General features: G+C 41.1%; 1 protein-coding gene across 2 annotated transcripts in view; it reads left to right on the top strand.

The window, feature by feature from the left end:
- Aff3 (ALF transcription elongation factor 3) overlaps positions 1-17859 on the top strand; it is a 521980-nt gene extending 504121 nt beyond the window's left edge. For both annotated transcript variants that reach the window (XM_004844437.3, XM_004844436.3), the window contains 5 exons: positions 3614-3685; positions 5391-5484; positions 8464-8513; positions 8619-8842; positions 12488-17859. In XM_004844437.3, the coding sequence (XP_004844494.1) occupies positions 3614-3685; positions 5391-5484; positions 8464-8513; positions 8619-8842; positions 12488-12609 (562 nt within the window). In that variant the 3' untranslated portion in view covers positions 12610-17859. The remainder of the gene's footprint in view (positions 1-3613; positions 3686-5390; positions 5485-8463; positions 8514-8618; positions 8843-12487) is intronic.
- Positions 17860-22303: the final 4444 nt, after the last annotated feature.

The following is a 22303-nucleotide window of genomic DNA, read 5'->3' as shown; positions in this document are numbered from 1 at the left end:
AGATCTTCACATCCTTTCCATAGCCTCAGTTGCCTACAGGTGACCAGGAAAGAAACTGGGTGAATCTGGACAGGTACAAAGCAGGAAAATAACCTAGAATGTGATTGTTTTAAGCACAGGGGTTTTGTTGTTGTTTGGTCTGATGTTTTCATTGATGCATCCCCAGCCCCTAGAACAGAACATGGTACAGAGTGTGTGCTCACTAAATACTTGAGGAATGGACCTATACACAAGCCATGGAGCCTGCTGTGAAATGAGTATCATTGCTTGCTTACAGGCATTCATACTTTTTTTTTTTTGATACTAGGGATGGAACTCAGGACCTTGCATTTGCAAGGCAGGTCGTAGAACCACTGAGCTAAATCCCTGGCCCAGGCATTCATACTTTAAAAGGAACAAACATCCTAAACAAAAACCAGCCAGATGCCAGCAGACATCTCTGGGGTGCGGGTGTGCTCAGTGGAAAGAAACCTCTCACAGATGGAGAACGCAGAATGAATGGTCTCTCCTGAGCTACCAGAAAACGAAGCCAAAAAGAGTTTGTCTTTCTTGAGTTAGAAAATAGTGTTACAGTAGGTGACTTAATTAACCATAAGATACCGCATACCTATTTCAGAAGAGCGATGAGCAAAGTTTCTGAACATTCTCACCTTAAGGAAGATGCACAAGGGGATGCTAAATGAACTACCTGACTTGATCAGTAGACAATGTGTACATGTATGAAAGTACCAAAATGAGCTCAATAAATATGTATAAAGGGTCAGTAAGAAAAAGAAAAGAAATAAAGTCACATGTTGTTTATAGATTTCTTTTTTTTAAAGTAGTGCTAATTAATTTGCCCCTTAACTCTGCACCTTAATCACTGAGCCTGACACAGGCTTCTGACCCAGGGGCCAGGAGCATTGGCACCAGGAATCTCACAAAGGGAGAATTCCCTCCTCCTGCAGGGGACCCTAGAGGGCAAAAGCGTGCTGGCAGTAGGCATGGCTTCCACAGAGCTCACCCTGGTGACCCTGCCCTTCCACCCCCACCTCACCTCAGGAGTGCCACCCCCACTCAGCTGAGCAGACAGAAGTTGGGCCAGAAGAGTTCTGAAAATTAAATTGAATTTGAACTCCAGCCCCCAAAGTAGGCCACTACCTGCCTGCTGCACCTAAACAGAGTGGCTCTCTGCTAAAAATAGATTGAAATAAGTAATAGCTAAATGTAATAGCTAAAATGTCCAGGATACAATAGACACTCATCCTACCAAGAACCAGGAAACTCCCAGCGGGAATGAAAAAAGACGATGAATGAACACCAATACCAGGATGAATCAGACCTTGCAAGTATCTGACAAGGATTTTAAAGCAGCCACCTTTAAATGCTCCAAAAAAATTTACAATTCTATGACCATAAAAAAGAATATCTTGTCAAAGAAATGAAAATCATTTAAAAAAAAAAAAAAAGAATGATAGAGTTGAAAAATATAGTAACAGAAACAAAAATCCCTGGCAGGGCTCAACAGAACCCTGGGAGGTGATAGAAGATAGAATCAATCTACCGGAGGACAGAAAGTAGAATTTACCTGATCTGAGAGGAAATAGGCTTTTTAAAAACTGAATAAGGCCTCAAGCACTACCTTACTTTAATTTCTTCTGCTTGAACAAAATACCATGGGGACTGAATTGATGATAACAGCAGCTTATTCAGCTTGCAGCTCTGGAGGCTGGGAAGTTGGAAGACAGGGTTCTGGCCAGGCCCTCAGCACAAGGGAGACAGGAAACTGGTTCAAACTCAGCCTTTTTCATCAGGATCCACCCCTAACTCACTCCTGGGAAAACAGCTTTCATCTGTTCCCAAGGGCACTGCTCAGGGAAAACTGCTCACATGCAAACCACAGCAAGCAGAGTAACAAAAGATTCTGTAGGAGGGCCTGGGGATTTGGCTCAGTGGTTTCACCGCCTGCTGTGCAAGCGCAAGGACTCAGGTTCATATTCCCAGTACCAAAAAAAAAAAGATTCTGTAGGAGAGAAGATGGGAGGAGAGGGAACAAACAGACCACCGAGGAAGTACTTGAGGAAGTGATGGTTGGAACTGGCCAGATATATCCAAAGACATAAGCCTGCAGATCCAAGAAGCTGAGAAAAACCCGGAGAGGATGAGCCAAAAGAAACAAGGGGCAAGACACATCTTAATTACGTTTCTGAAAACTAAAGACCTAAAGACGGAGAAAGACTCCTACAAGCAGCCAGAGAGAAAGGGTGCATTTCCTGCAGGGGTGGGGCATCCATTCAGATGGTAGCAACTGTGGCGTGACAACTTCCAAGGCCTGGAAATACCAACTTTTGAGCAGCATATTCTCAGTTCAGTCTTCAAGAATGAGGGGAAATAATGATGTTCTCAGACTAAGGTGAACTAAAGAGTCCATCTGTAATAGACACTCCTCTCTATAGGCTGAAGGAACTGTCCTAACAGAAAGAAAATGACAGAGGAAGAAATCTTGGTGAATGAGAACAGAGATGTACATACAGTAAACTACCCCACTTGTGAGTTTTCTAAATAGTGTTTGATGATTGAAACAAAAATTAGGCCACCATCTGATATTCAAGGTGATGTTATTTAAAAGTGGGGAAGGCAAAGGTTTCCACACTTCACTCGAAGTAGTAAAGTGCTGATACTAATAAATTACACCAACTTATATTACGTATGTTGTAATTCCCAGACCAGCCACTATGAAAACTGCAGAGATGTGCTCAGAAACTTATGAGTCTGGAGACAATGTCATGACACCACATTGTTTCTTGAATGGTTTGCAGCAAGCCAGCCTGCTATGCCAAGACCTTTTCAAAACTATCTGGGTTAATCCTGGCAACACTATGTAACCACTGTATTCATCTTGTTTCACAGATAAGGGAATGGAGGCTTTGAGATGCTCACCCCTTTATCTAAACTCTTCCACTAGTGTGTGGCTGAGCTGGGGTTTGAACCTAGGACCCTCTGGCCATTGCACACCCTACCTCAGCTCTCTCAGAGTCTCAGGTGAACCGGTATGTTACCAGGAGAAACCAATGGCTACGGTTACCCTAGATGAGAGGAGTAAATGGAATCATGTGCAGTCCATAATAACCACTCATTTCCTATAGTTCACCTCTGTAGGAGCAAAGAGACCTCAAATGTACCCAGGACAGGACACTTCCCTGCCAGCAGAGTAACAGTTACATAACAGAGGGAAAAGAAATCATCTGTCGGAACACAGGGCTGAAAATTCTCCTGGAGGCAAACTGAGAAGGATGGGACTTTGGTTCCATCTGTCAGCCACTCAACCATAAATCAAAATTCGGAAAAGTGGACACGTTGCAAAATACGTGACACATTCTTGAACTGGTATCCTGTCTGACAGTCTGCAGCATTTGAGTGCATATAGTCAAAGAGCAGAAAGAACCAAAGCAGCGTTCTGCTGTAATGTAGTACTTGGGGGAGACAAAGCGACACCAGCTAGCTTTTAAGAAGAATTAGCAGCAGTACAATGAAAAACTAATTACTGGGCAGAGAGAGGTACCACAAGATATGAGGCTCTGTTGTTAACAGGAATGCATTTTTTAAAATTCCTTTTCTTTTTATTTATTTTTAGGTATGCTATGAGACTAAAAACCCACTCAGGCCCCAATGCCACACCAGAGGACAAACAGCTAGCTGCATTATGGTGAGTGTGTCACTCCAATTTAAAAGGGGCCCCCAGCCTCCTGTATCACCACTGGCAAGCCCAGTGCTGGAAGTTCTTCTAATGCCTTCCGTCTTACAAGACTCCATGTAATTCTGATGGTCAGGGACAGTCTCAGCCATTTCTGTTTTGGGGGGTTTTTTTCCAATACTGGGGATTGAACCCAGGGCCTTCACACTGAGCTAATCCCCAGCCTTTTTCTGATTTTTTATGTTGAGACAAGGTTTCACTAAGTTACCTGGGCTGGGCTCAAACTTTTGATCCTCCTGCCTCAGCCTCCCAGAGTGCTGAGATTACAGGCCATCTGGCCCAGCTAGACCATTTCTTGGTGTCACCCCATGCATGAACTGAAATTCCACAGGTCCATTATAGAATAATAATTTTTTTTCTGTTTGTATCCCTGTGTTTTAAAATCAGGAAGTTCCTTGTAATAGACATTTAAATGTAAATTGTGCCCAATGGAATTTCTCTTGTGTTTAACACTAAATGCAATCAAAATAATTTATGTGTTGCTTTACATGCCACATTAGTATGAATAAAGATGATGCATTAAAGTTCTCAATACATTAAATTGAGGAGCAGCTCATTATACTTTGATGATAAAATCATTTCTCCCTAAAATGTTAGCCATTGTATCATAGATTTTCTTTGTACTTATAATGATAAAGAGTATGTGCTCTAATAATAATAATTTCCCCATGGTGTCTCCTCAGGACATTTTACCCCATTCCCCAAATCTCAAAACACCTCTCTGTTGTTCCTCTTGTCAAAAGACCCAAATTTTTTTGTTCTCCAAAGGCTCATTACACTCTACAATTTAATCTACAAGCTAAAGAGTCAAATGGAGTCTCAAAAAATATAACAACAACAGACAAAAGAAGGTCTCAGGTTGCTCTGCATCAGGACCACATCTGGAGTGTGGAGTGTTGTGAGGAGACTGTTAGGCTGTATTTGGTTTGTTGTTATTCTAGGGACACAACCTAGATCTAAATTAGCAAATAATTATAACACAAGTGAAGAATACCAGTGAGGAGAGGATAAGCCTCAGGAAACGCCGCCCTATGACCTTGTCTTTATTGAAGTTCCAAATTGGAATTAATAAATGAATGATTAATAATGCGTATTAGCATATTAAATAGAGTATTAATATGAAAATGGTATTAAAAGGTTGTAGAAAATAATCAAATGAAAACTATCTTCAGCATAATGTTTTTATTGTTTATAATGCACACTATCTTTTACTTTATTTGAAAAAATTGATAGACTAGTAAATGTTAGGATAGGACAAGGAGATAATAAAAACAGGAGGGAGAGGCACCCTGCCCCAAAGCAGGTAGTTCATCTAGGGAGCAGTGAAAGCTGGGTACTAGAGCTTCCTGGTGCCTGCCTCTCATGGAGAGAGACTGCCCTCTGGTGGTTGGAAAAGAAAGTGTCCAGACTTCCCAACAAAGAGATAAAGCTGTAATAAAGGGGGTAGTGATAAATACAGTTTTGGAGTACCTCCTTGGAAGTTTGGGTTGTATTTTTTGGACAAAAGGAAGGTTGAATGCTCATAGACATGCATGCATATAGAAACACTTGAGATACATAAATGTGGACCCTGGAAAGACATGGTGTTTTAAAGCCATATTTGTGAAGGACACACTCACGCTCTGCCCCCCGCCCACTCCTTTCTCCTCTGCTGCAGTTACCGATGCCTGGCTCTCCTGTACTGGCGGATGTTCCGACTGAAAAGGGATCACGCTGTAAAGTACTCAAAGGCACTCATCGACTATTTCAAGGTACTGTCTGGCAGAGGCGCAACGTGGCTCCGTGTGCTGAGTTATCTCCCTGTCGGGGGCCCCTCTGGGAAGACTAATAGAGCCTGCTGCATTGCGGCTAATGCAGGTCACCTCTGGTGTCCAGAGCAACCTCATCTATGGCACGCCTGTGGCTTCTAGGACTCAGAGAAAGAGTCCAGCTCATTCACCCCCACCCCGCCTTCTTGTCTATATATTTTTACCAGAGAAAGAATATCTAGTTAATCCTCCCAGTGTCCAGGGAAATTCATCTTTATAGCAGACATAACTCCCTCATGTCCACATAGAACTGCGCTCTCTCTCTCTCTCTCGGAAATTCTCACTTAGAGCTATTTCCACTTAGTCTCTAGTAGTTACTTTAATTTTTAATAGAAATGTTGTTTAAAATGGTAAGAAATGACTCAGTAGAGCTCAGAGACACCAGATAACAATATGTGACTAGAAGGATGCAAGCACAGTCATGGCAGCTTTTGCTTCTCTCAGGGAATGAAATCGTTTTCACTGGAAGAATGTTTTACATTAAAAAAAAGGAAAAAAAACAGTCCTCCAATTACTATTGCAAAGTGGACTTGAAGTTTAATCATTTGTTTGACATTTTGGGGCCTTGTTATCTGTTTATCTACAGAAACAAGAAATTACACCATCACTGTCTTTACCACCCCTTTGTCAGATACACAGCCATCATTTTAGATCCTTTATCCCCAGGCTCCACATCTTAGAGACAATCTCTGATGGCCAGGCTGTGTTGGGGGTCCCATGGGCTATGTCCAGCCTGCTCCCTCCTTCCCAGTTGTGCGTGTAGGGTAACAGGTGCTGGGACCAAGAAATAACTTTCATAACCCATTGGCCAGCATGCACCTTATATACCAGGGACTGGCATGGAACCTTCCCTTTACATATGTTTGGGCACCTAAAGTCAAGATCAACAATTTTCAGAGATTCCAGATCTTAAGAGCTGGTACTAAAGAGTTATTGCAGTCAAGACAAAAAGCTTTTGAATAAAGAAGGACACTCAGTGCTGAGGGTATAGCTCAGTGGAAGAGCAACAGCCTAGCATCAGTGAGGTCCTGGCTTTGACCCCTAGCACCACAAAAAGGAAAAAAAAGAAGCTGAATTATATGAGAACGAAGGACTGCAGCAAAAATACTTAAGAGATAAAAGTTCCTCAGTGTACGCGTGCAGTCCATAATCTATACAGAATGGGTAGAGAAAAGAACCTGAAAATCAGAGTTTCTCTTAGCTCAGTGGTTTCGCCACCTGCTGCGCAAACACAAAGATCCGAGTTTGATCCCCGGTACCAAAAAAAAAAAATCAGAGTTTCTCCTCAAAAGTTATTGACATCTACCCTTCATCAGTTTTACATTTTTAATGTATTTTTAATTGACCAATGACAAATTATGCATATTTATGGCATACAATATGCTGTTTTGATATATAGTTACATTGCAGAGTGATTAAATCAAACTAACATGTCCAGCACCTCACATACTCATCATTTTTGTGATGCAAACACTTAAAATCTAGTGATTTTCAAGTATACTTTATGTTATTCTTAATTATAGTTACTGTGCTGTATAATTAATCTGGAGACCGTGTTCCTCCTAACTGAAACTTAATACTCTTAGGTTCCCCATATTGGGTACAAAGTTTCAAGGTTACATGAATAAAGCTCAGAGACTGAAGCTTTCAGGTTACAGTGACAGTTCAGCTGTGGAGAATGTGCTTTACCAGTATGGTGCTGTCTCTGAAAAGGGGACTTTAGTGGCTGCCCATATTTTGGGCCATAGGAGTATTTTCTGAACTATTTCTGACACCCCCAAAACCTCTTCCCCTTTGTGTTACATCTGGAACATCTGTTACATAAATCACTTCTTAGAACTTCACATGGATGGAAAACAAAGTGAAACATCCCACATCCCCTGATGGAGAAAAGTGACAATAATGTTCTGAGTTTCTCTTTTTCTAGTTCTCTCCATCAAAATAATGTCATTTCCTGAGACAGGTAAAAGTGACATGGGTTGCAATTCTGCCCTGAGCTTACATTTTGCTGTCATGCCTCTGAGTCCTAACAGGCCATTTTTTTGCCATTTTGTTACCTCTTGAACTAAAACTAAAAAAATCAGTCACTGCTTTGTAAAGTTCCTTGTAACCAGAAGATATATGTTGTCCCACAAAACTAGGCTGAGGCCATTTCATGTCTCTGGAAGGAAACATTCACAAGATCACAAAGACTATTTTCCCCCTTAATCATCCTGCAGACTTCCTGAAAACTTCTGGTTTTTCCTTTATTTATTTTTGTTTGTTTGTTTTGTTTCGTTTGGTTCTGGGAATCAAATCCAAGGCCTCACACGTGCTAGGCAAGTGCTTGACCACTGAGCTATATCCCCAGCCTGGAAAACTTCTGAATGCTTGATGCAAGCACCTGGCTCATGCAACGTAATATCCAAAGTCAAAATATCCAAATCAATCAGAATTTTTGAATATCCTATGTATATATAAGTAAATACATTTTAATCCATCCTTTTAGGGATAGTCAAGTGATTCCCTTTAAAAGAAATAAATGCTTTAAACTTCATAAGTTAAAACAATAGAATTTGATTGACATCTATTCTCAGGCATTAAATAAGGCCATATCCACAGTTTCGGCAAATAACCCCTAAATTTAAGTATGAGGTATTCTTGGTGTGTAGGGGGAAGAGTGATTGCTGTTCTTTTTTTCCTTTTCAGAATAAGTACACTCATTTACAAGTTTAAAATTGGACTAGTTTAGGAGTCAGTAGGCTCTCAGGATTATGATTTAATTTGATTATCTAAAATATGTACATAAAATCCAGAAGCGAGACCTTCCTCTCAGCCCTCTGCGGGAGCCAGTAGCCTTGTGATATTGTAACTTTCCTGACCCAGTTTCCATGCACCTAGAAGCAGAAGACACTCAATGTGCATGCACTTGTTTTCCTGCAGAATACATCCAAGGCTGCCCAGGCCCCGTCTCCTTGGGGAACCAGCGGAAAGTAAGTTTGTGTCACCCTGTGCATGGTGCTGTCGAGCCCTCGGGCCACCCTGCCTCGCCCACTCCCGACCTCTCCACTCTGGTTTTTCTGCCTCTCCCCTTCCAGGAGCACTGGAACCCCATCCCCCATGTCTCCCAACCCCTCTCCCACCAGCTCCGTGGGGTCTCAGGGCAGCCTCTCCGGTGCCAATGCTCTGTCCCCATCGACCATCGTCAGCATCCCACAGCGCATCCACCAGATGGCGGCCAACCATGTCAGCATCACCAACAGCATCCTCCACAGTTACGACTACTGGGAGATGGCCGACAACCTAGCCAAGGAAAACAGAGGTGTGTGGCTGCCTCTGGACCAAGAACAGCCTGGCCCAGGGCATCACTGCTCAGGTGTTCATGGTCTTGGGGAGGAGAGGGAAGAGGAGCTGTCACCTGCTGTGGGAAACCTTTCCTGACCTCTCCTGAGGTCACTCAGGTCCTTGTGTGCCTTCTCTATCTTTAGCCTTACCATGGATGATCATGTGAAGAGAGATTAGACATAGATATGATGCAAGGGTAGGAGTAAGCACAGATACAGGTGTAGGTAAGGTTACAGGTGTAGGGACAGATAATGGAGTAGGTACATTTATAGGTGCAAGCACGGTTAACAAGTGTAGGTACAGGTACAGATGCCTGTATAGACAGGCATAGGTGTATGTAAGGCATAGTTACTTTTATAGGTATAGGCACAGGAGCAGGTACAGTTCCAGGTGTAGGCAGAGTTCCAGGGTAGGTGCAGGTACATATCTATGTATATATACAGGGTAGGTACATATACAAGTACCAGTGCAGTTACAGATGTAGGTAAATACAGGAATAGGTACAGATGTAGGTGTAGCCATGGATCTAGGTATAGATACAGATACAGGTACAGATCTACATATGTTTTTCCCTTTACACAATGAGCTTCTTGAAGATATAGATTATGTTTCATTCAAATTTGTACTCCTAACACCTAGCCCAAGTGCTAAGAAAACAGTTGGGAACTCTGAAATATTAAAGGAAGGAGGGAGGGAGGGACTGCTTACAACTGAAGAGTATTCTATATATAAAGCTGTATTTCTTTTTAAATAATATTTTTCTGATAATAAAAGTAATGCATGTTTGCTTTGGCTAAATTTGTGAAGGACACAGAATTATAGAGAAAAGTTACCAATAATCTTATCACCAAGAAATAACTACTGTGGACATCCTACCAAAGTTTCTTCTAGCCTCTCTTCCCCAATTCTGTATCATTTTTACCAAACTAAGATCATAGTGTAGTTTTATAGCCTGTTTTGTATTTAGTGTCATATCAAGCATTTTCTCATGTCATTAGTTAGTCCAGAAATATTCTTCATAATGGTTTTATAATACTAACCTAATATAAATATAATGGTTATATAATCATAAAGTATCATTTCTCAAGCTATTTTCCCATTGCTAGACATTCAGCTTAGTTCCTGTTTTTTTCCACCATGACTGTATCCTTATATAAGTCTTTGTCCATATTCTGGTTATTTCCTTAGGGAGATGTAAAAGTAGAATTTTTGGGTCAACAGGTATAGATTTTTTCAAATATTGTTATATATTTGATACCTATTGTTATCTTTTCTCCTGAAAAGTTGTACTACTTTCTCTCCAGCAACAGGTAAGAGTGAAAATCTGGGTTCGTTTTCAGGCCATAGGTGAAAATTATGCTTCTATGATAGCATAAAATTCTAGGACAAAAGTGGAGTGTCCACACTGCAAGAGGGTAGGGTGGCATGGGGCAGTCTTGAGTTCAGGAAACTGTTAAGAAAACCAGACAGTACATAGCACGCAGCTCACAGGTAGTGGTCCCATGGAAATGTCACTGAGGTCCAGGGACGTGGAAGCTGCCATAGAACAGTTTGGAAAAGTACACAGAAGTTGTCTGACTGGAGTGGCACAGAGGTTTGTGTCCCAGGTGGGCAAATGTGTAGAAATATACCTGTCCAGCTTGCAAGACCCCACAGAAGCCAGACTTCCTGTGGTGCTGCCAGCCACCTGCTAGATTTGCCCTGCTGAAGGGCTCATTGCCACAGGTCCAGTGGGAACTCGACTCTATTCCCTCAGCCCAGCCTGCTTCTTCTCCTCTGTTCTGCACCTAGAGTCCTCTTTCTGGCCACTTCCCACCAACGTGCATCTTTCCTGACCCTCCCCTTCTTTCCCTGGCAAGGCTTCAGGGTGTATGTAAGCACTGTGGGAAAACTGGTCTGTAGACTTATTTCCAAGGAGTGTTACTTAGTGACACAACTGTGACAGCAGAGTACCATGTGAATACATTTGTCTCCATCAGCCATGAAACTGAGATGTGAAGAGAGCAAAGCTCACATGTGACCATCTTGGTTTCCTCCCTTACCACTACCCTTTGCACCTCGCAGTCCAGAGTGCATAATAAATGTTCAAGGAAAGGGCAAGCCCAGAGAAGGCCCAAAGGCTAACTGGTGACTTGAGTAGAGATTTCTCAGAATCCAGCTGATTGTCCTGCAGCGTTCCAGAGCCCACTCCCTGGACTCACTCCAGAGGCTCAGCATTGCCACAGTTAACTCCAGACTAAGGGACGACAGAGCCACACTGCCCTTCAGAGTGGGAACCATTGCTGTACTAGGGAAATGCAGCCTGAGTGCATGAATTTCCTTTGCTATTTGGCTACTTGACTTAGGAATGGCAGATATGGCTTGCTCATTCATTCATTCATTCATTTGGCTGTAGGATAAGTCCCCTACTCTTAGGTTTTATTTTGTTCAAGGGCATGCTAAAGTCTCGAGAGAACAGAGAACCCTTGGTTTATACAGAGACCATGAGTGGAATTCTTTTTTTTTTTTTTTTTTTGTACCAGGGATTGAACTCGGGACCTTGCACTTGCAAGGCAGGTGGCAGAACCACTGAGCTAAATCCCCTGCCCATGAGTGGAATTCTTTCTGAGGTCACTCAGGTCCTGAGTTCAGGGTGGCACGCCTTGCATACATGGCACTCTTTTTTTTTCCCATTAAGTTTATTGGTACATTTTTGGTATAAAATACAGTTACATTCATCATTGGGAATCTTGTACCTTTACATGAGTATCTTGGTTCTTATTTTTTTCCCCTTCCCTTGCCCTCCCTTCACCCCCTCCACCCTTCCCTATTTGCAAAGACCTTGTTTCCATTTTTTTCCCTCTTTCCATATTTTTCTCTTTCCCTTTTTTCCCTTCCCCTACCCCTCCCAATTCCCCTGGTCTTTTAGACCTTTTCTTCCTGTTACACAATATCAGCTATACATTTTTTAAATTACAATATTAAGATCTAAGAGACATTACCACAGATTTTACAGAATTTAAAAGGATATAGAAAGCATATTACAAAAATCTTTTTTGAAATAAATTTGACAACTTCTAAGAAGTACCTTGGAAGACAAATTAATGAAACTAACTCTGGAGGAAATATAAAATTTGAATAACACCTATTAAAGAAAGTATATTCCTAGCTTGAAAACCTACCTATATGACAACAGCAGGCTCATAAACATTTTAACTGATAAATTATATCAAACAATTAAAGCAGAAAAAAGAAGGAACACTTCTCCCCTCATTTTAGGAACTCAACATTGTGCTAATCCTAAACCTGGATAAAGATAATAGAAGAAAAATGTATGAACATAGATAGAAATTTGTTTAACAAAACAAACTATTGGAAGTTAGATTTGGCAGGATGTAGAAAGTGGTTTTGTTATAGGGATGGCAGTGTTGGTCCAGCACTGGAAGATCCACCCCCAAAAGTCATAATTTTAACAGAGGAAAGGAAAAAGCCTTGATCCTGTCACTAGTCGGAGAAAAAGCACTGGACTAAATTCCACAGCTGTTCATGGCAAAAGCTATCAGGAGCCTAGAAGTAGAACAGAACCTTCTCAACAGATTAAAGACAATACATGGCACTCTTGACGACTCTCTCTGTCCCCTAGAATTCTTCAACGACTTGGATTTGCTCATGGGGCCCGTCACCCTGCACAGCAGCATGGAGCACCTAGTCCAGTACTCCCAGCAGGGTCTGCACTGGCTGCGGAACAGCACTCACCTGTCATAGGAACCTCACCCTGAGCCAGCTCGTGCTCTGATCTCCACGGACCGCTCCAAGTTTCTGGACACTGTGCTACTGAAATTCCCAGCCACAGCATTTATCAGACCGCGGTGAACCTTTCCTCGGCATCAGACAATGACCTTTTCCCAGGACATGTGTGTTCGCGTGTGTGGGTGTATACCAAGCTGCCTGTGTATGTGTGTAAGACACGCAGCTCTTCAGCACACATTTTATTTGTCTAGTTTCCATAACCCAGGCTAGACAGAGTGACCACAGGCTCCTGATTAGAGGAAATACATACATGCACACATATGCACACAAATTCACAGACACATTCTTTCTATCCCAGTGCTGCACCATGACTTCTTAGAAAAATTCAACCAAAATCTCTTAGGTTAGTTAGCCAGGTGCAATACAGCACACCAAAAGCTTAACTGCCAGTTAAGATGAACCTAGCTCTTATATTATTAATTACTTTCAGTATTACTATACTATTCCCTAATTATTTTTGACTGGTGTGTATTAATGGATAATTGATCATGAAAACAAGTCAGTTATTTTTGTGCCAGAAGTTTATTAGATTGCATGTCACCAAATACCCTGCCCTTCCTCTTATCCTCTCTCCTCCATCCAACATTATTATCAATTAAACACATTCCAAGCACATAGTTTGATTCCCACAAGCCCTTCTTGCCCCGCCCCCAAATTGTTTGAAAATGGCACCTGGATTTGGTGAAAACTCTGTGTCCTTGAAATTTAACACACATGAAAGCGTCAATGACTCGATTAGGAACTGAAGTCTGTACCTGTGACAGGTTCCCCAGGGCCATGAGTTTCCTTCTCCTGCCACTGTGATACACATGGCTTTTGTCAGCCAATATGTTTCAAGTCTCTTCTTTCCACAGTAGCTTTTGTACAAACTTTCTTGGCCAAATGAGGACATTACCTAGAATGTTCTTCAGTAGGAGCCTAGCTGTTGCTTCTCAGTCTGAGAGCTATTTACAATCACAATGCTGTCTGATTATCACACTTCACACAGGATGTGCCTCTGCAGGCCTTTGGGGCATTATGATTTGGGGGATATTTTTCAGGCTTTGATTAGCAAGCTGCTTACAGTTATTTCTGCAAGGATTGCTGTTCTGTTTGCAGTAGCAAGGACCAGAGCATCTCGCTTATATCTTGCGCATCTGTTATGTTTACGTCTTACCATGGGTTTTTTTCTTTCCTTTCTTTTTTTAAGTTTACATTTTAGTTTTTGACATCTTGTTTACAATGTTTGTCTGAACTTTATTTTATGGTGTTTTGTCATATCCTAGAGTTAGTCTTCTTATTAAATATATTTGGATATGAAATATTGGTAAACACCTCCTGAAAAAAGGGACTGCCTTGCTGTATTTTGAAAACAAAAAATAACATCTTTGACTGACTTGACAGAATTGTACTGGATCGGTTTGAGAGACAGGTGAGGCAGCCTGTGGAGTGAGCCCTTGTTCAAGGTGATGGTGGCACAGGATATGTTCAATAGATGCTAAAATATATCTTTAGTGATCTCATGGATTTGGTTGCCATGTTAACATTTTTGTCAATTGGACCCATAGGTGGGAAATAAGACTGTTGCAATTCCCAAGCTGTAAGCATGGTTTCAAAACTGTACGAAAGATTGAACAACTTTGGTGATTTGCAATTAATTGACAATGAGCAAGTGAAATTTGCATTTGGCTTTGAGCTTCAGGCACTTGAAAATATTAAGAGTACAAGTTTGAGTATCCCTTATCCAAAATACTTGGGACCAGAAGTATTTTAGATTTTACATTTTAGAATAATCACATGTACATAATGAGATATCCTGAGGTTGAGATACATGCCTAAACATAAAGTTCATTTATGTTTCAAATACATTTTATACACGTAGTCTAAGGCAGTGGTGGGAACCTATGGCATGCATGCACCAGCTATTTGTTATCATTGAATGCTCTAAAAAGGTTAGCCATCACTGGTCTAAGGTAATCAGTCTTATACAGTACTTTTAGTGCACCTGTGTTTTGACTGTGACAGTCACATGTGGTCAGGGATACAATGTGCCACTTACAGCATCATATTGATGTTCAAAACATTTTAGATTTTGGAGCACTTTGGATTTTGGATTAGGGATGCTTAGCTTGTATTTCCATTTCATAGTTATCCATATGAGTTGCTTCTTACATCCATTTCACTAATTGTTGGCAGAGTTCACGATCCCATCCTATGCTGAAACTTTAAATCTAACTTTAAAAATTTTGAATCATTTTTTTTTCTTCAGGAAAGTATGTTCTACTTATTCATGGTAAATTCTGATGAAAAGTTCAAACTGTCACATAAAGGGATGACCCTTGAGGTCTGCCATACTTCCCCAGGGACCTTTCCTGGTCTTGCCCACCTTTAAAGTTGCAAGTCTTATGAAGCACTGTGTGTGGGCTTCCCCAGAAGCCCCATCTCATTGTGCACATGGCCTCTGGCTAGTTGTGCTGGCATTGTTTCATCAAGATGCTGACCACTGAGGTTTCCCAACAAAATCTCTAGAAACTGGTCATTTTGGGGGGATGGTAAGAGCATGCAGGTCCTATCAGTGCCTCCTGTTCATCTGTAGAGCATGTCAGAGCAGCAGTTTCTGTTGGGTATAGATGATATTGGTAAGGAACCATCTTCTAACTGTTGCTTGTGGAAGTCATTCATAACTTGTTCCTTTTTTTTTTTTTTTTTTTAGTTTGGTTCCAAGTTGAAACATCTTTCTTGTGTTTTTGGATTATAAAAGTAATACCTGTTCATTGTAAAAATTCAAACAGCGCCAAAGTGTAGAAAGTAGGAAGTGTAAGTCTGAATGTCTGAAACAACCACAGCTCATAGTCTGATGTACTATGTCCTTCCAGAGATTCTTAAATTTAAACGTAGCATTTATTACCACTTCTTTGTATTTAAAGACATATTTCCTCAGAAGTTTAATACAAGTTCAGCTGACCTTATCTGTCATGACCTAAATGGAAACCAGTCTTTATCATTTTGCTAGAATTATCTTTGAAAGAGAGTAGCTCAAATATATTCCTGATCAGACTTTGGCATCAGTTACTACTCTACACAGATCAGACTCATGTGCAGAATTGTGCCTGGAGAGAGAGGTCTGGTTAAAACAGATACTTCTGGAAACTTCCAAATTGCAAATGGAAACTTGGACCCACTATCTAAAGAGGAATGTACTGGAAAAAATAATCTGAAGAGTCAGCAAATTGTGTACTAGATTGAACCATGGAATGTAATGCAATGAGACTTCATGCACTAAAAACTTATCATAATATGTACAACAATGATGTGTGTATTATAGAACAGTGATGTGTACATTTCTGACACCCCATACATGATATACACAGTTTGTACAAATGCATACATTTAAAAATATATATGTACAATACAGCTAACATAAAACTGTAGTACACCTGATGGATATTACTAGTGCCTAATATGGAGTATAAGTCACTGTGTGTTTGCATCACCTTGGAAGTACAGTCATTGTTATAAAATTAATCAGTGCAGCCAACATTATTTATGAACCACATCTTTGAAACTGTGCGGTAGCATATACATATATATTTTTAAATAACATTTTTCACAGTTTTCCAGAGTTACTGTTGAAATCTGTATCACCAAAAAAAGGAAGCAAGATTTTTTTAATGACGTAGACACTCTTCAGACCCAGTTATCTGCGTGTGATTTCCTGTTTGTAGATACCCAAGAGACTTCAGCGGTCAACAGCCTTAACGCATGTACAGGATATTATTGTGACTTAATTTATCTGCAGTTTTTAATCCATGTGAAATTGGAATTTATAAACAGACTTGGATTAAACATGTCTGCCTTTCTAAGGTTGCAAGCGTTCCATTAAATGATCTATGTTGTACATGAGAGAAATCGAGTTGTACATAAAAAAGAATGTCCACCCATTTCTGTGAATATTTGTATGAGAAAACTTTAGAATTGAAATACGTTCAAATCAATGTTCTGGATCCAGCTCATAATCTCTTTAAAAGCAACCTCCTTGTTTCATAGATGTTTTCAATGTGACTCCCACGGATTAACATTGCCAAGACTGATAGTGTTTATGGGAAAAAATACACTTGTCTTCATTGTGACCATAGTTTACTATTTATCATTCCCATATCCAATACCATACAGTATGTACACATATATGTGCATGTGCACACACACAGGTGAACACTCCCCACACCACACCTGTTCAACCAGTAGCCCTGGGACACTTCTGCTCACCATCCTTTCATGTCACACTTACTCCTCCCTGACTTGTGTGCCTGGCTTTTCCAACTCGAACCAATGTGATAAAATTGTGCTTACAACATTTGGTTAAGTAAAACGAGCAAATTCTGAACTCAAGATGGAACCATTAGAGTAGTGGCTCGACTTGAATAGACCCTAGGTGGGAGAGTTGGGTTGTTTTGTTTTGTTTTGTTTTTGGTACCGGGGATCGAGGGAGAGTTTTTATTAACCTCATTTTGCCTCTTCCCTTCTTCCCTTTTCCTTCTCCCCAAACTAAAGAAGCAGAAATAGCCATAAAAACAAAACAACTACTTCACCTTATCCAGACCATATCCCTAGGTTCCAATACCACCTTGTCTTTTCCCTACTGCACCATCTTGCATAAGTGACATGTTTAGAGGGAAAATGCAGGAAGCGTTTGTTTCCGGATGGACAGTTCAGTTGAGTCCTCATCAGCCCAGCAGAGGAGTGCTATAGGACTCCGGGCTCTGGTTGGCCAGGAGGCTGCCTCTTCCCACAGGTAGGAGACCTGGCATTGCTGCTCCAGGGACACTGAGCCCGATGTGCTTTCTGGTTGGGCTGAGAAGCACCCCCCCACTGTTTGTCTCTTAGGCAGCTTTGCCAGGTACATGGCTGACGTCTGTTTCCATCAGAATTGTATTTTCAAGAAGTATCACACTTTCCATGAAACTTGGACCAACTGCAGTCTTGAAAAATGGTTTTAATAGAAGAATAAATAAATAGAACAACCCCATACAACATGTCTCCAACTATTCGGAGCTAGAGTTTCTTTCCTCATTTGCCCATTCCCAGAAGAGCGCATCCTGACAAATAGCACAAGAAAATATTCTCCTGTGAGATGTGTGTCCTCTTTGTCCAAATTATTCTGTCAGAGGGGTTAACTTGTTTGCTTGGCGTGAGAAAAATTATAAATCTCAGTGCTCTAACTAATTACATCTGACCACAGTCTTGGTTTTTATTATTTAATTGGCACTCTGAGGCAGCAGGAGGTAAATTTTGGGCCGGCTGCAAGGAGATTTAGACTCATAGCTCTTACACTAATGGGAATCAGGGGATTAAACCCCTATTCGTTAATTGGAAAATACACCTCTTGAAGCCAATTTTAAGGACATTGATCTGAAGGATGAATTAAGTCACTAATTGCAAGTGAACACAAAGATCAGCATTTGTCTCTGAGTATCAGGAGGTATTGATGAGGCCTGAGAAGCTGAATCAAGTCCTTGTTTTCTACCCATTTTTAAAATAGGAAAAGTTCATCAAGAAATGTTTTATCCAGCTAGACATGGTGGCTCATGCCTATAATCCCAGCTACTCAGGAGGCTGAGGCAGAAGGATCACAAATTCAAGGCCAGCCTGGGCAACTTAGCAAAACTTCCTCTCAGAATAAGGGCTGGGGAATGTAGTTGAGTGCAGAGGCCTTGGGTTTAATTCTAAGTATCAGAAAGAAAAAGGAGGGGAGGGAGGGAGAGAAGGAAAAAGAATATTTTATCCAGATATGTAAAATAACACCAGTGCTTAGGATTTTCAGATAATGTTTAGTTAGAAAAATAATTATAATATTCTAGGTTCCTTACTGTTCATGGCTTTTTCAGTATTTCATAAAACAAAACCAATTTCCCCAATACTTATGATCTCTTTGCTTATAGGTATCTAAATGAGCAAAGAAAAAAAATCGTTAACACTGAGAAACTTTCATTACTTAATTAAAGCACATTCTATCCATAGTTGCCAAAAGTATTTGACCTTTCCTTTTTCTTTTGTTTCTCTCTCTCTCTCTCTCTCTCTCTCTCTCTCTCTCTCTCTCTGTCTTGTTGCTGGGCCTTGAACTCAGTGCCCCACACATGCTAGATGAGCACTCTACCACTGAGCTACTCCTCAGGCCATTTTTTAAATTTTTATTTTGAGACAGTCTCACTAAATTGCCCAGACTGGCCTTGAATTTGTGACCCTCCCCCCACTCCCTCCAGAGTAGCTGGGATGACAGGAATGTGTCACCACACCCTGTTGTATTTGACATTTTAAAAAACATTTTTTGAGTCTGCTCTGTTACTTTTACCCAATAGCATGAGTGCCTAGAGTGTGGCCCTGTGCTTAAGATGTCACTAATGCTAAGCTTGGAATCTGATCTTTAAATATAGATACCTTCAGAGCATTGTCTGCTGTCACTGAGGCCCTTTATGTAATGAACTAGCAAAATTGAAAAACTGACACTTTCCTTGAGTAACCTGAAGCTGATTATTATGCATCCTGAAGTTCCTAAAGCTTCTAATTCAACCCAAAAATGTCCTCCTCTGTGACCTGGGTTGATTTTTGATGTTGTTGTAGTTGTTCTTTGGTAGTGTTTCCTTCTAATTTGTCATTGCTGTTGTTGTTTGTTGCTTGAGACAGGGTCTTGCTTTGTAGTACAGGCTGGCCTTGAACTTACTGTGCAGCCCAGGCTTGCCTTGAAATCTTGACAATCCTCCTACCTCAGCCTCCGGGGTTCCAGGCATGCGACACCACGCTCGACTTCCTTCTAAATTCTGTAAGTCAGATACAGTATTTTGACCCTTTGGTGGAATGGTTCCTAGAAATAGTAGGGTTTAAGAAAACACAGCTTCAGGGGTGTTGGGAATGATCCATGGGAACATTAATGAGGTCTTCTCCTTTGCCATGCACATATGAAGCTCCATGCGTCACTTTCCTCTGTGAGGATCAACAGATTTGGGCGATCATTTTGAGATCCCTGTTGTCACACTTGGTGAAATTTAAGCATTACTGTAGGAACAGAGGTGAGGGAAATATACTATCTCTGTGGGAGATCTAGATTGGACAGCAAGGCAGTCAGCCCCACCCTGTGGGAGACAGGAGCACCCAGGACAGGAGATGGAGAGGGAGCCCTTCCTGGTTGGAGCAACACCCTGATAGACTCGTGGGATGGGCAGTAGATCCACCCTCCTCTTTCTCATTCAGCCTGGCCTTCAGGAATCAGTGGGCACCAGATGGAAAGGGAATAAGCAACACTGGGCCCAAGCTTCCAGGTTTGCCATCTTCCCTGGTGAGGAACTTTGCCTCATGAGCACCATGCTTCCAATGTCACCACAGAGCCAGTGGTCTGCAGCACAGTCTCCTTTAGAGCCCAAGAGGCTGTGTTCTCTTTGTGTGCACCTTGTACCTCTGGGGCTAATTATTGGGGACAGAGTAGAGGACAGCTGCTCTGGGAGGGCTGTCCCTGAGAAAGGAGATATGTCACAGGGGACTTGGGGATCATGCATGAGCGCCAGGAAAGAGGAAACCTCTCTTGGGAAAATGGGTAATTTTTCTTCTCTAGTGGGTTCTGTTGCCTTGACATAATCACTTAATTGTAGGCGAAACTTAGGGTACCAGGAGGGAGGACCATTGACATCTGTAAAAATTCACTGATTTTTGTGATCCCCAAATAGACACTGAACCTTCTGACCCCAATATCTAGACAAAGACTAAATATCCAGCCAGTAGGATGTGGATGTGTCATTCCACTAAAGCCAAAGAACTACATGGTCAATTGGCATTTTTAGTTCTTATCTACTATTTATATTGTTTACATACAGGACCAATGCATCTTCTCTGTATCCCTAAGTCAGTGCTTTGAGCTGAATCATGATAATCATGAAATATTCAGTCAAAAAAGCCCCTCTTTTCATACAGTCTCTTTCCGAGGCTTCCCTAATAGAAAGAGACAATGCCCAGAGGTCTTCAGAGAGCCAGCCTGATTTATGTCCACATCAACATTAACACCCAAATAAATAAATAAATAAAATATTAACACCCTTTTCACAGTACACAAGACTTGCCTGTAAGAATTCTGGGCATTTTCATATTTAGAAAAGAATTCTAGGCAGCAACCCATGCTCATTAGCAGAAGGAGCTACGCCAGGTAGACACCCAGACTTCACCTTTTCTTAGGCGAGAATAAATATTCTTATGAAAGCATAATAGTTACTTGCTTTTGTGGTTCTGTAAAAATTTAAAGTTACTCCTGTAAAGTTTGCTTCAGTCAGTGAAGGAATTTAAAAATCTGCCCCTTTGCCCGTGCTATGTCATCTTGGAGGAGTATCTGTGGATCTGGCAACTCAAATTCGACATTTCAATATCAGAGGCCTAGTGTGTCACACCACAAGCCATTTCAAATTCTGCACTGTGGTCTACGGAAGCTGGTAGCAATTTGGGAACTTGCTTATCTTTGTAAGATTTTGCCAGTGATCTGGCTTTAGCAACCCAAAGAACAAATTACAGGATCTTCACCCGCTCTTTCTACAGAAATCAGCCTTCAAATGGTTTCAAGAAAGGAAGGGGATTGGGCCTGAGATTTTGCTCAGTGGTGCTGCTGCCTGCCTCACAAGCGCATGATCCCAAGTTTGATCCCTGGTCCAAAAAAAAAAAAAAGGAAGGGAATTTTAAATAAGACGATTCCATACAGTCATTTCAGTTGCGAAAATGTATATACTGCAACATTGATGAACATGGTGCATTTCTTAGGTCTGATGCCATTTCCATATTTTGTCTGGTTATTCCATATTGAAATAGCTCGAGTTTGTTTTGGTTATGTGATTTTCATTTGGGGCTTCATGTCAGTGGGTTTGGATCTGGTTATGGAGAAAGCCCAGAATCTGTGTTGATTCTATATTAATCCAAGTAGAAATAGTGATTCTATTCAGCATCAACATTATAAACACTACTACAGATTCAGTTGTGTTTTGTTTTTGTTTTTGTTTTTTTGGTACCAGGGATCAAACTCAGGTCCTTACACTTGCACAGCAGGTGGCAAAACCACTGAGCTAAATCCCCGCCCCAGTTGTGTGTTCTTGTTTGTGTCAATATGTCATAAAAATCTTAACCAAAGCAATTAATGAAGATTATTAGTACCTGGGTTCAATCTCCAGCACCACTCAGAACAAAACCAAATAGACTGCTGGCCTTAGTGAGGATCATGTATTTCCTAAAATTCATGAATGCTTTTTCAAAGGCATTTCCAGTGGCTCCCTCCTGGGTAGGCCAGATCTCCGATTCCTGGACAGGGGTCTCATCTCTGAGGCTGCTGCTAAGATGTCCACACACTTGGAGCCTAAAGTCTTCACTTTAACAGTTTCTTGGATCTGCACCAGACAGTGCAAATGTTAAGGTCCCTTTCTCTTTCTCACAGAATAAATGTTTCCACACAGCTGAATTTGTCATACTGCACATAAACAAAACTCCACACTCACGTCGTGAATAGTTTAATAGTGAATTATTCTGGCAAAATATGAGAAGGGAACCACATCTAATGTTAAGCATTTGTCTGGAGAGATCTTGTATTTTGTCTGAGTCTAAATTTATAGGTCCAAAAAGGATGGAATTGTTGACCACATAGCTTAGTTTT

This window comes from Heterocephalus glaber, unplaced genomic scaffold (genome assembly GCF_053883595.1).
Source record: "Heterocephalus glaber isolate CG9 unplaced genomic scaffold, H.glaber_assembly_v1.0 deba00000470, whole genome shotgun sequence".
Lineage (NCBI taxonomy): Eukaryota > Metazoa > Chordata > Mammalia > Rodentia > Bathyergidae > Heterocephalus > Heterocephalus glaber.
Note: the sequence above shows the minus strand (reverse complement) of the source record. Positions and strands in the feature narration are given on the sequence as shown.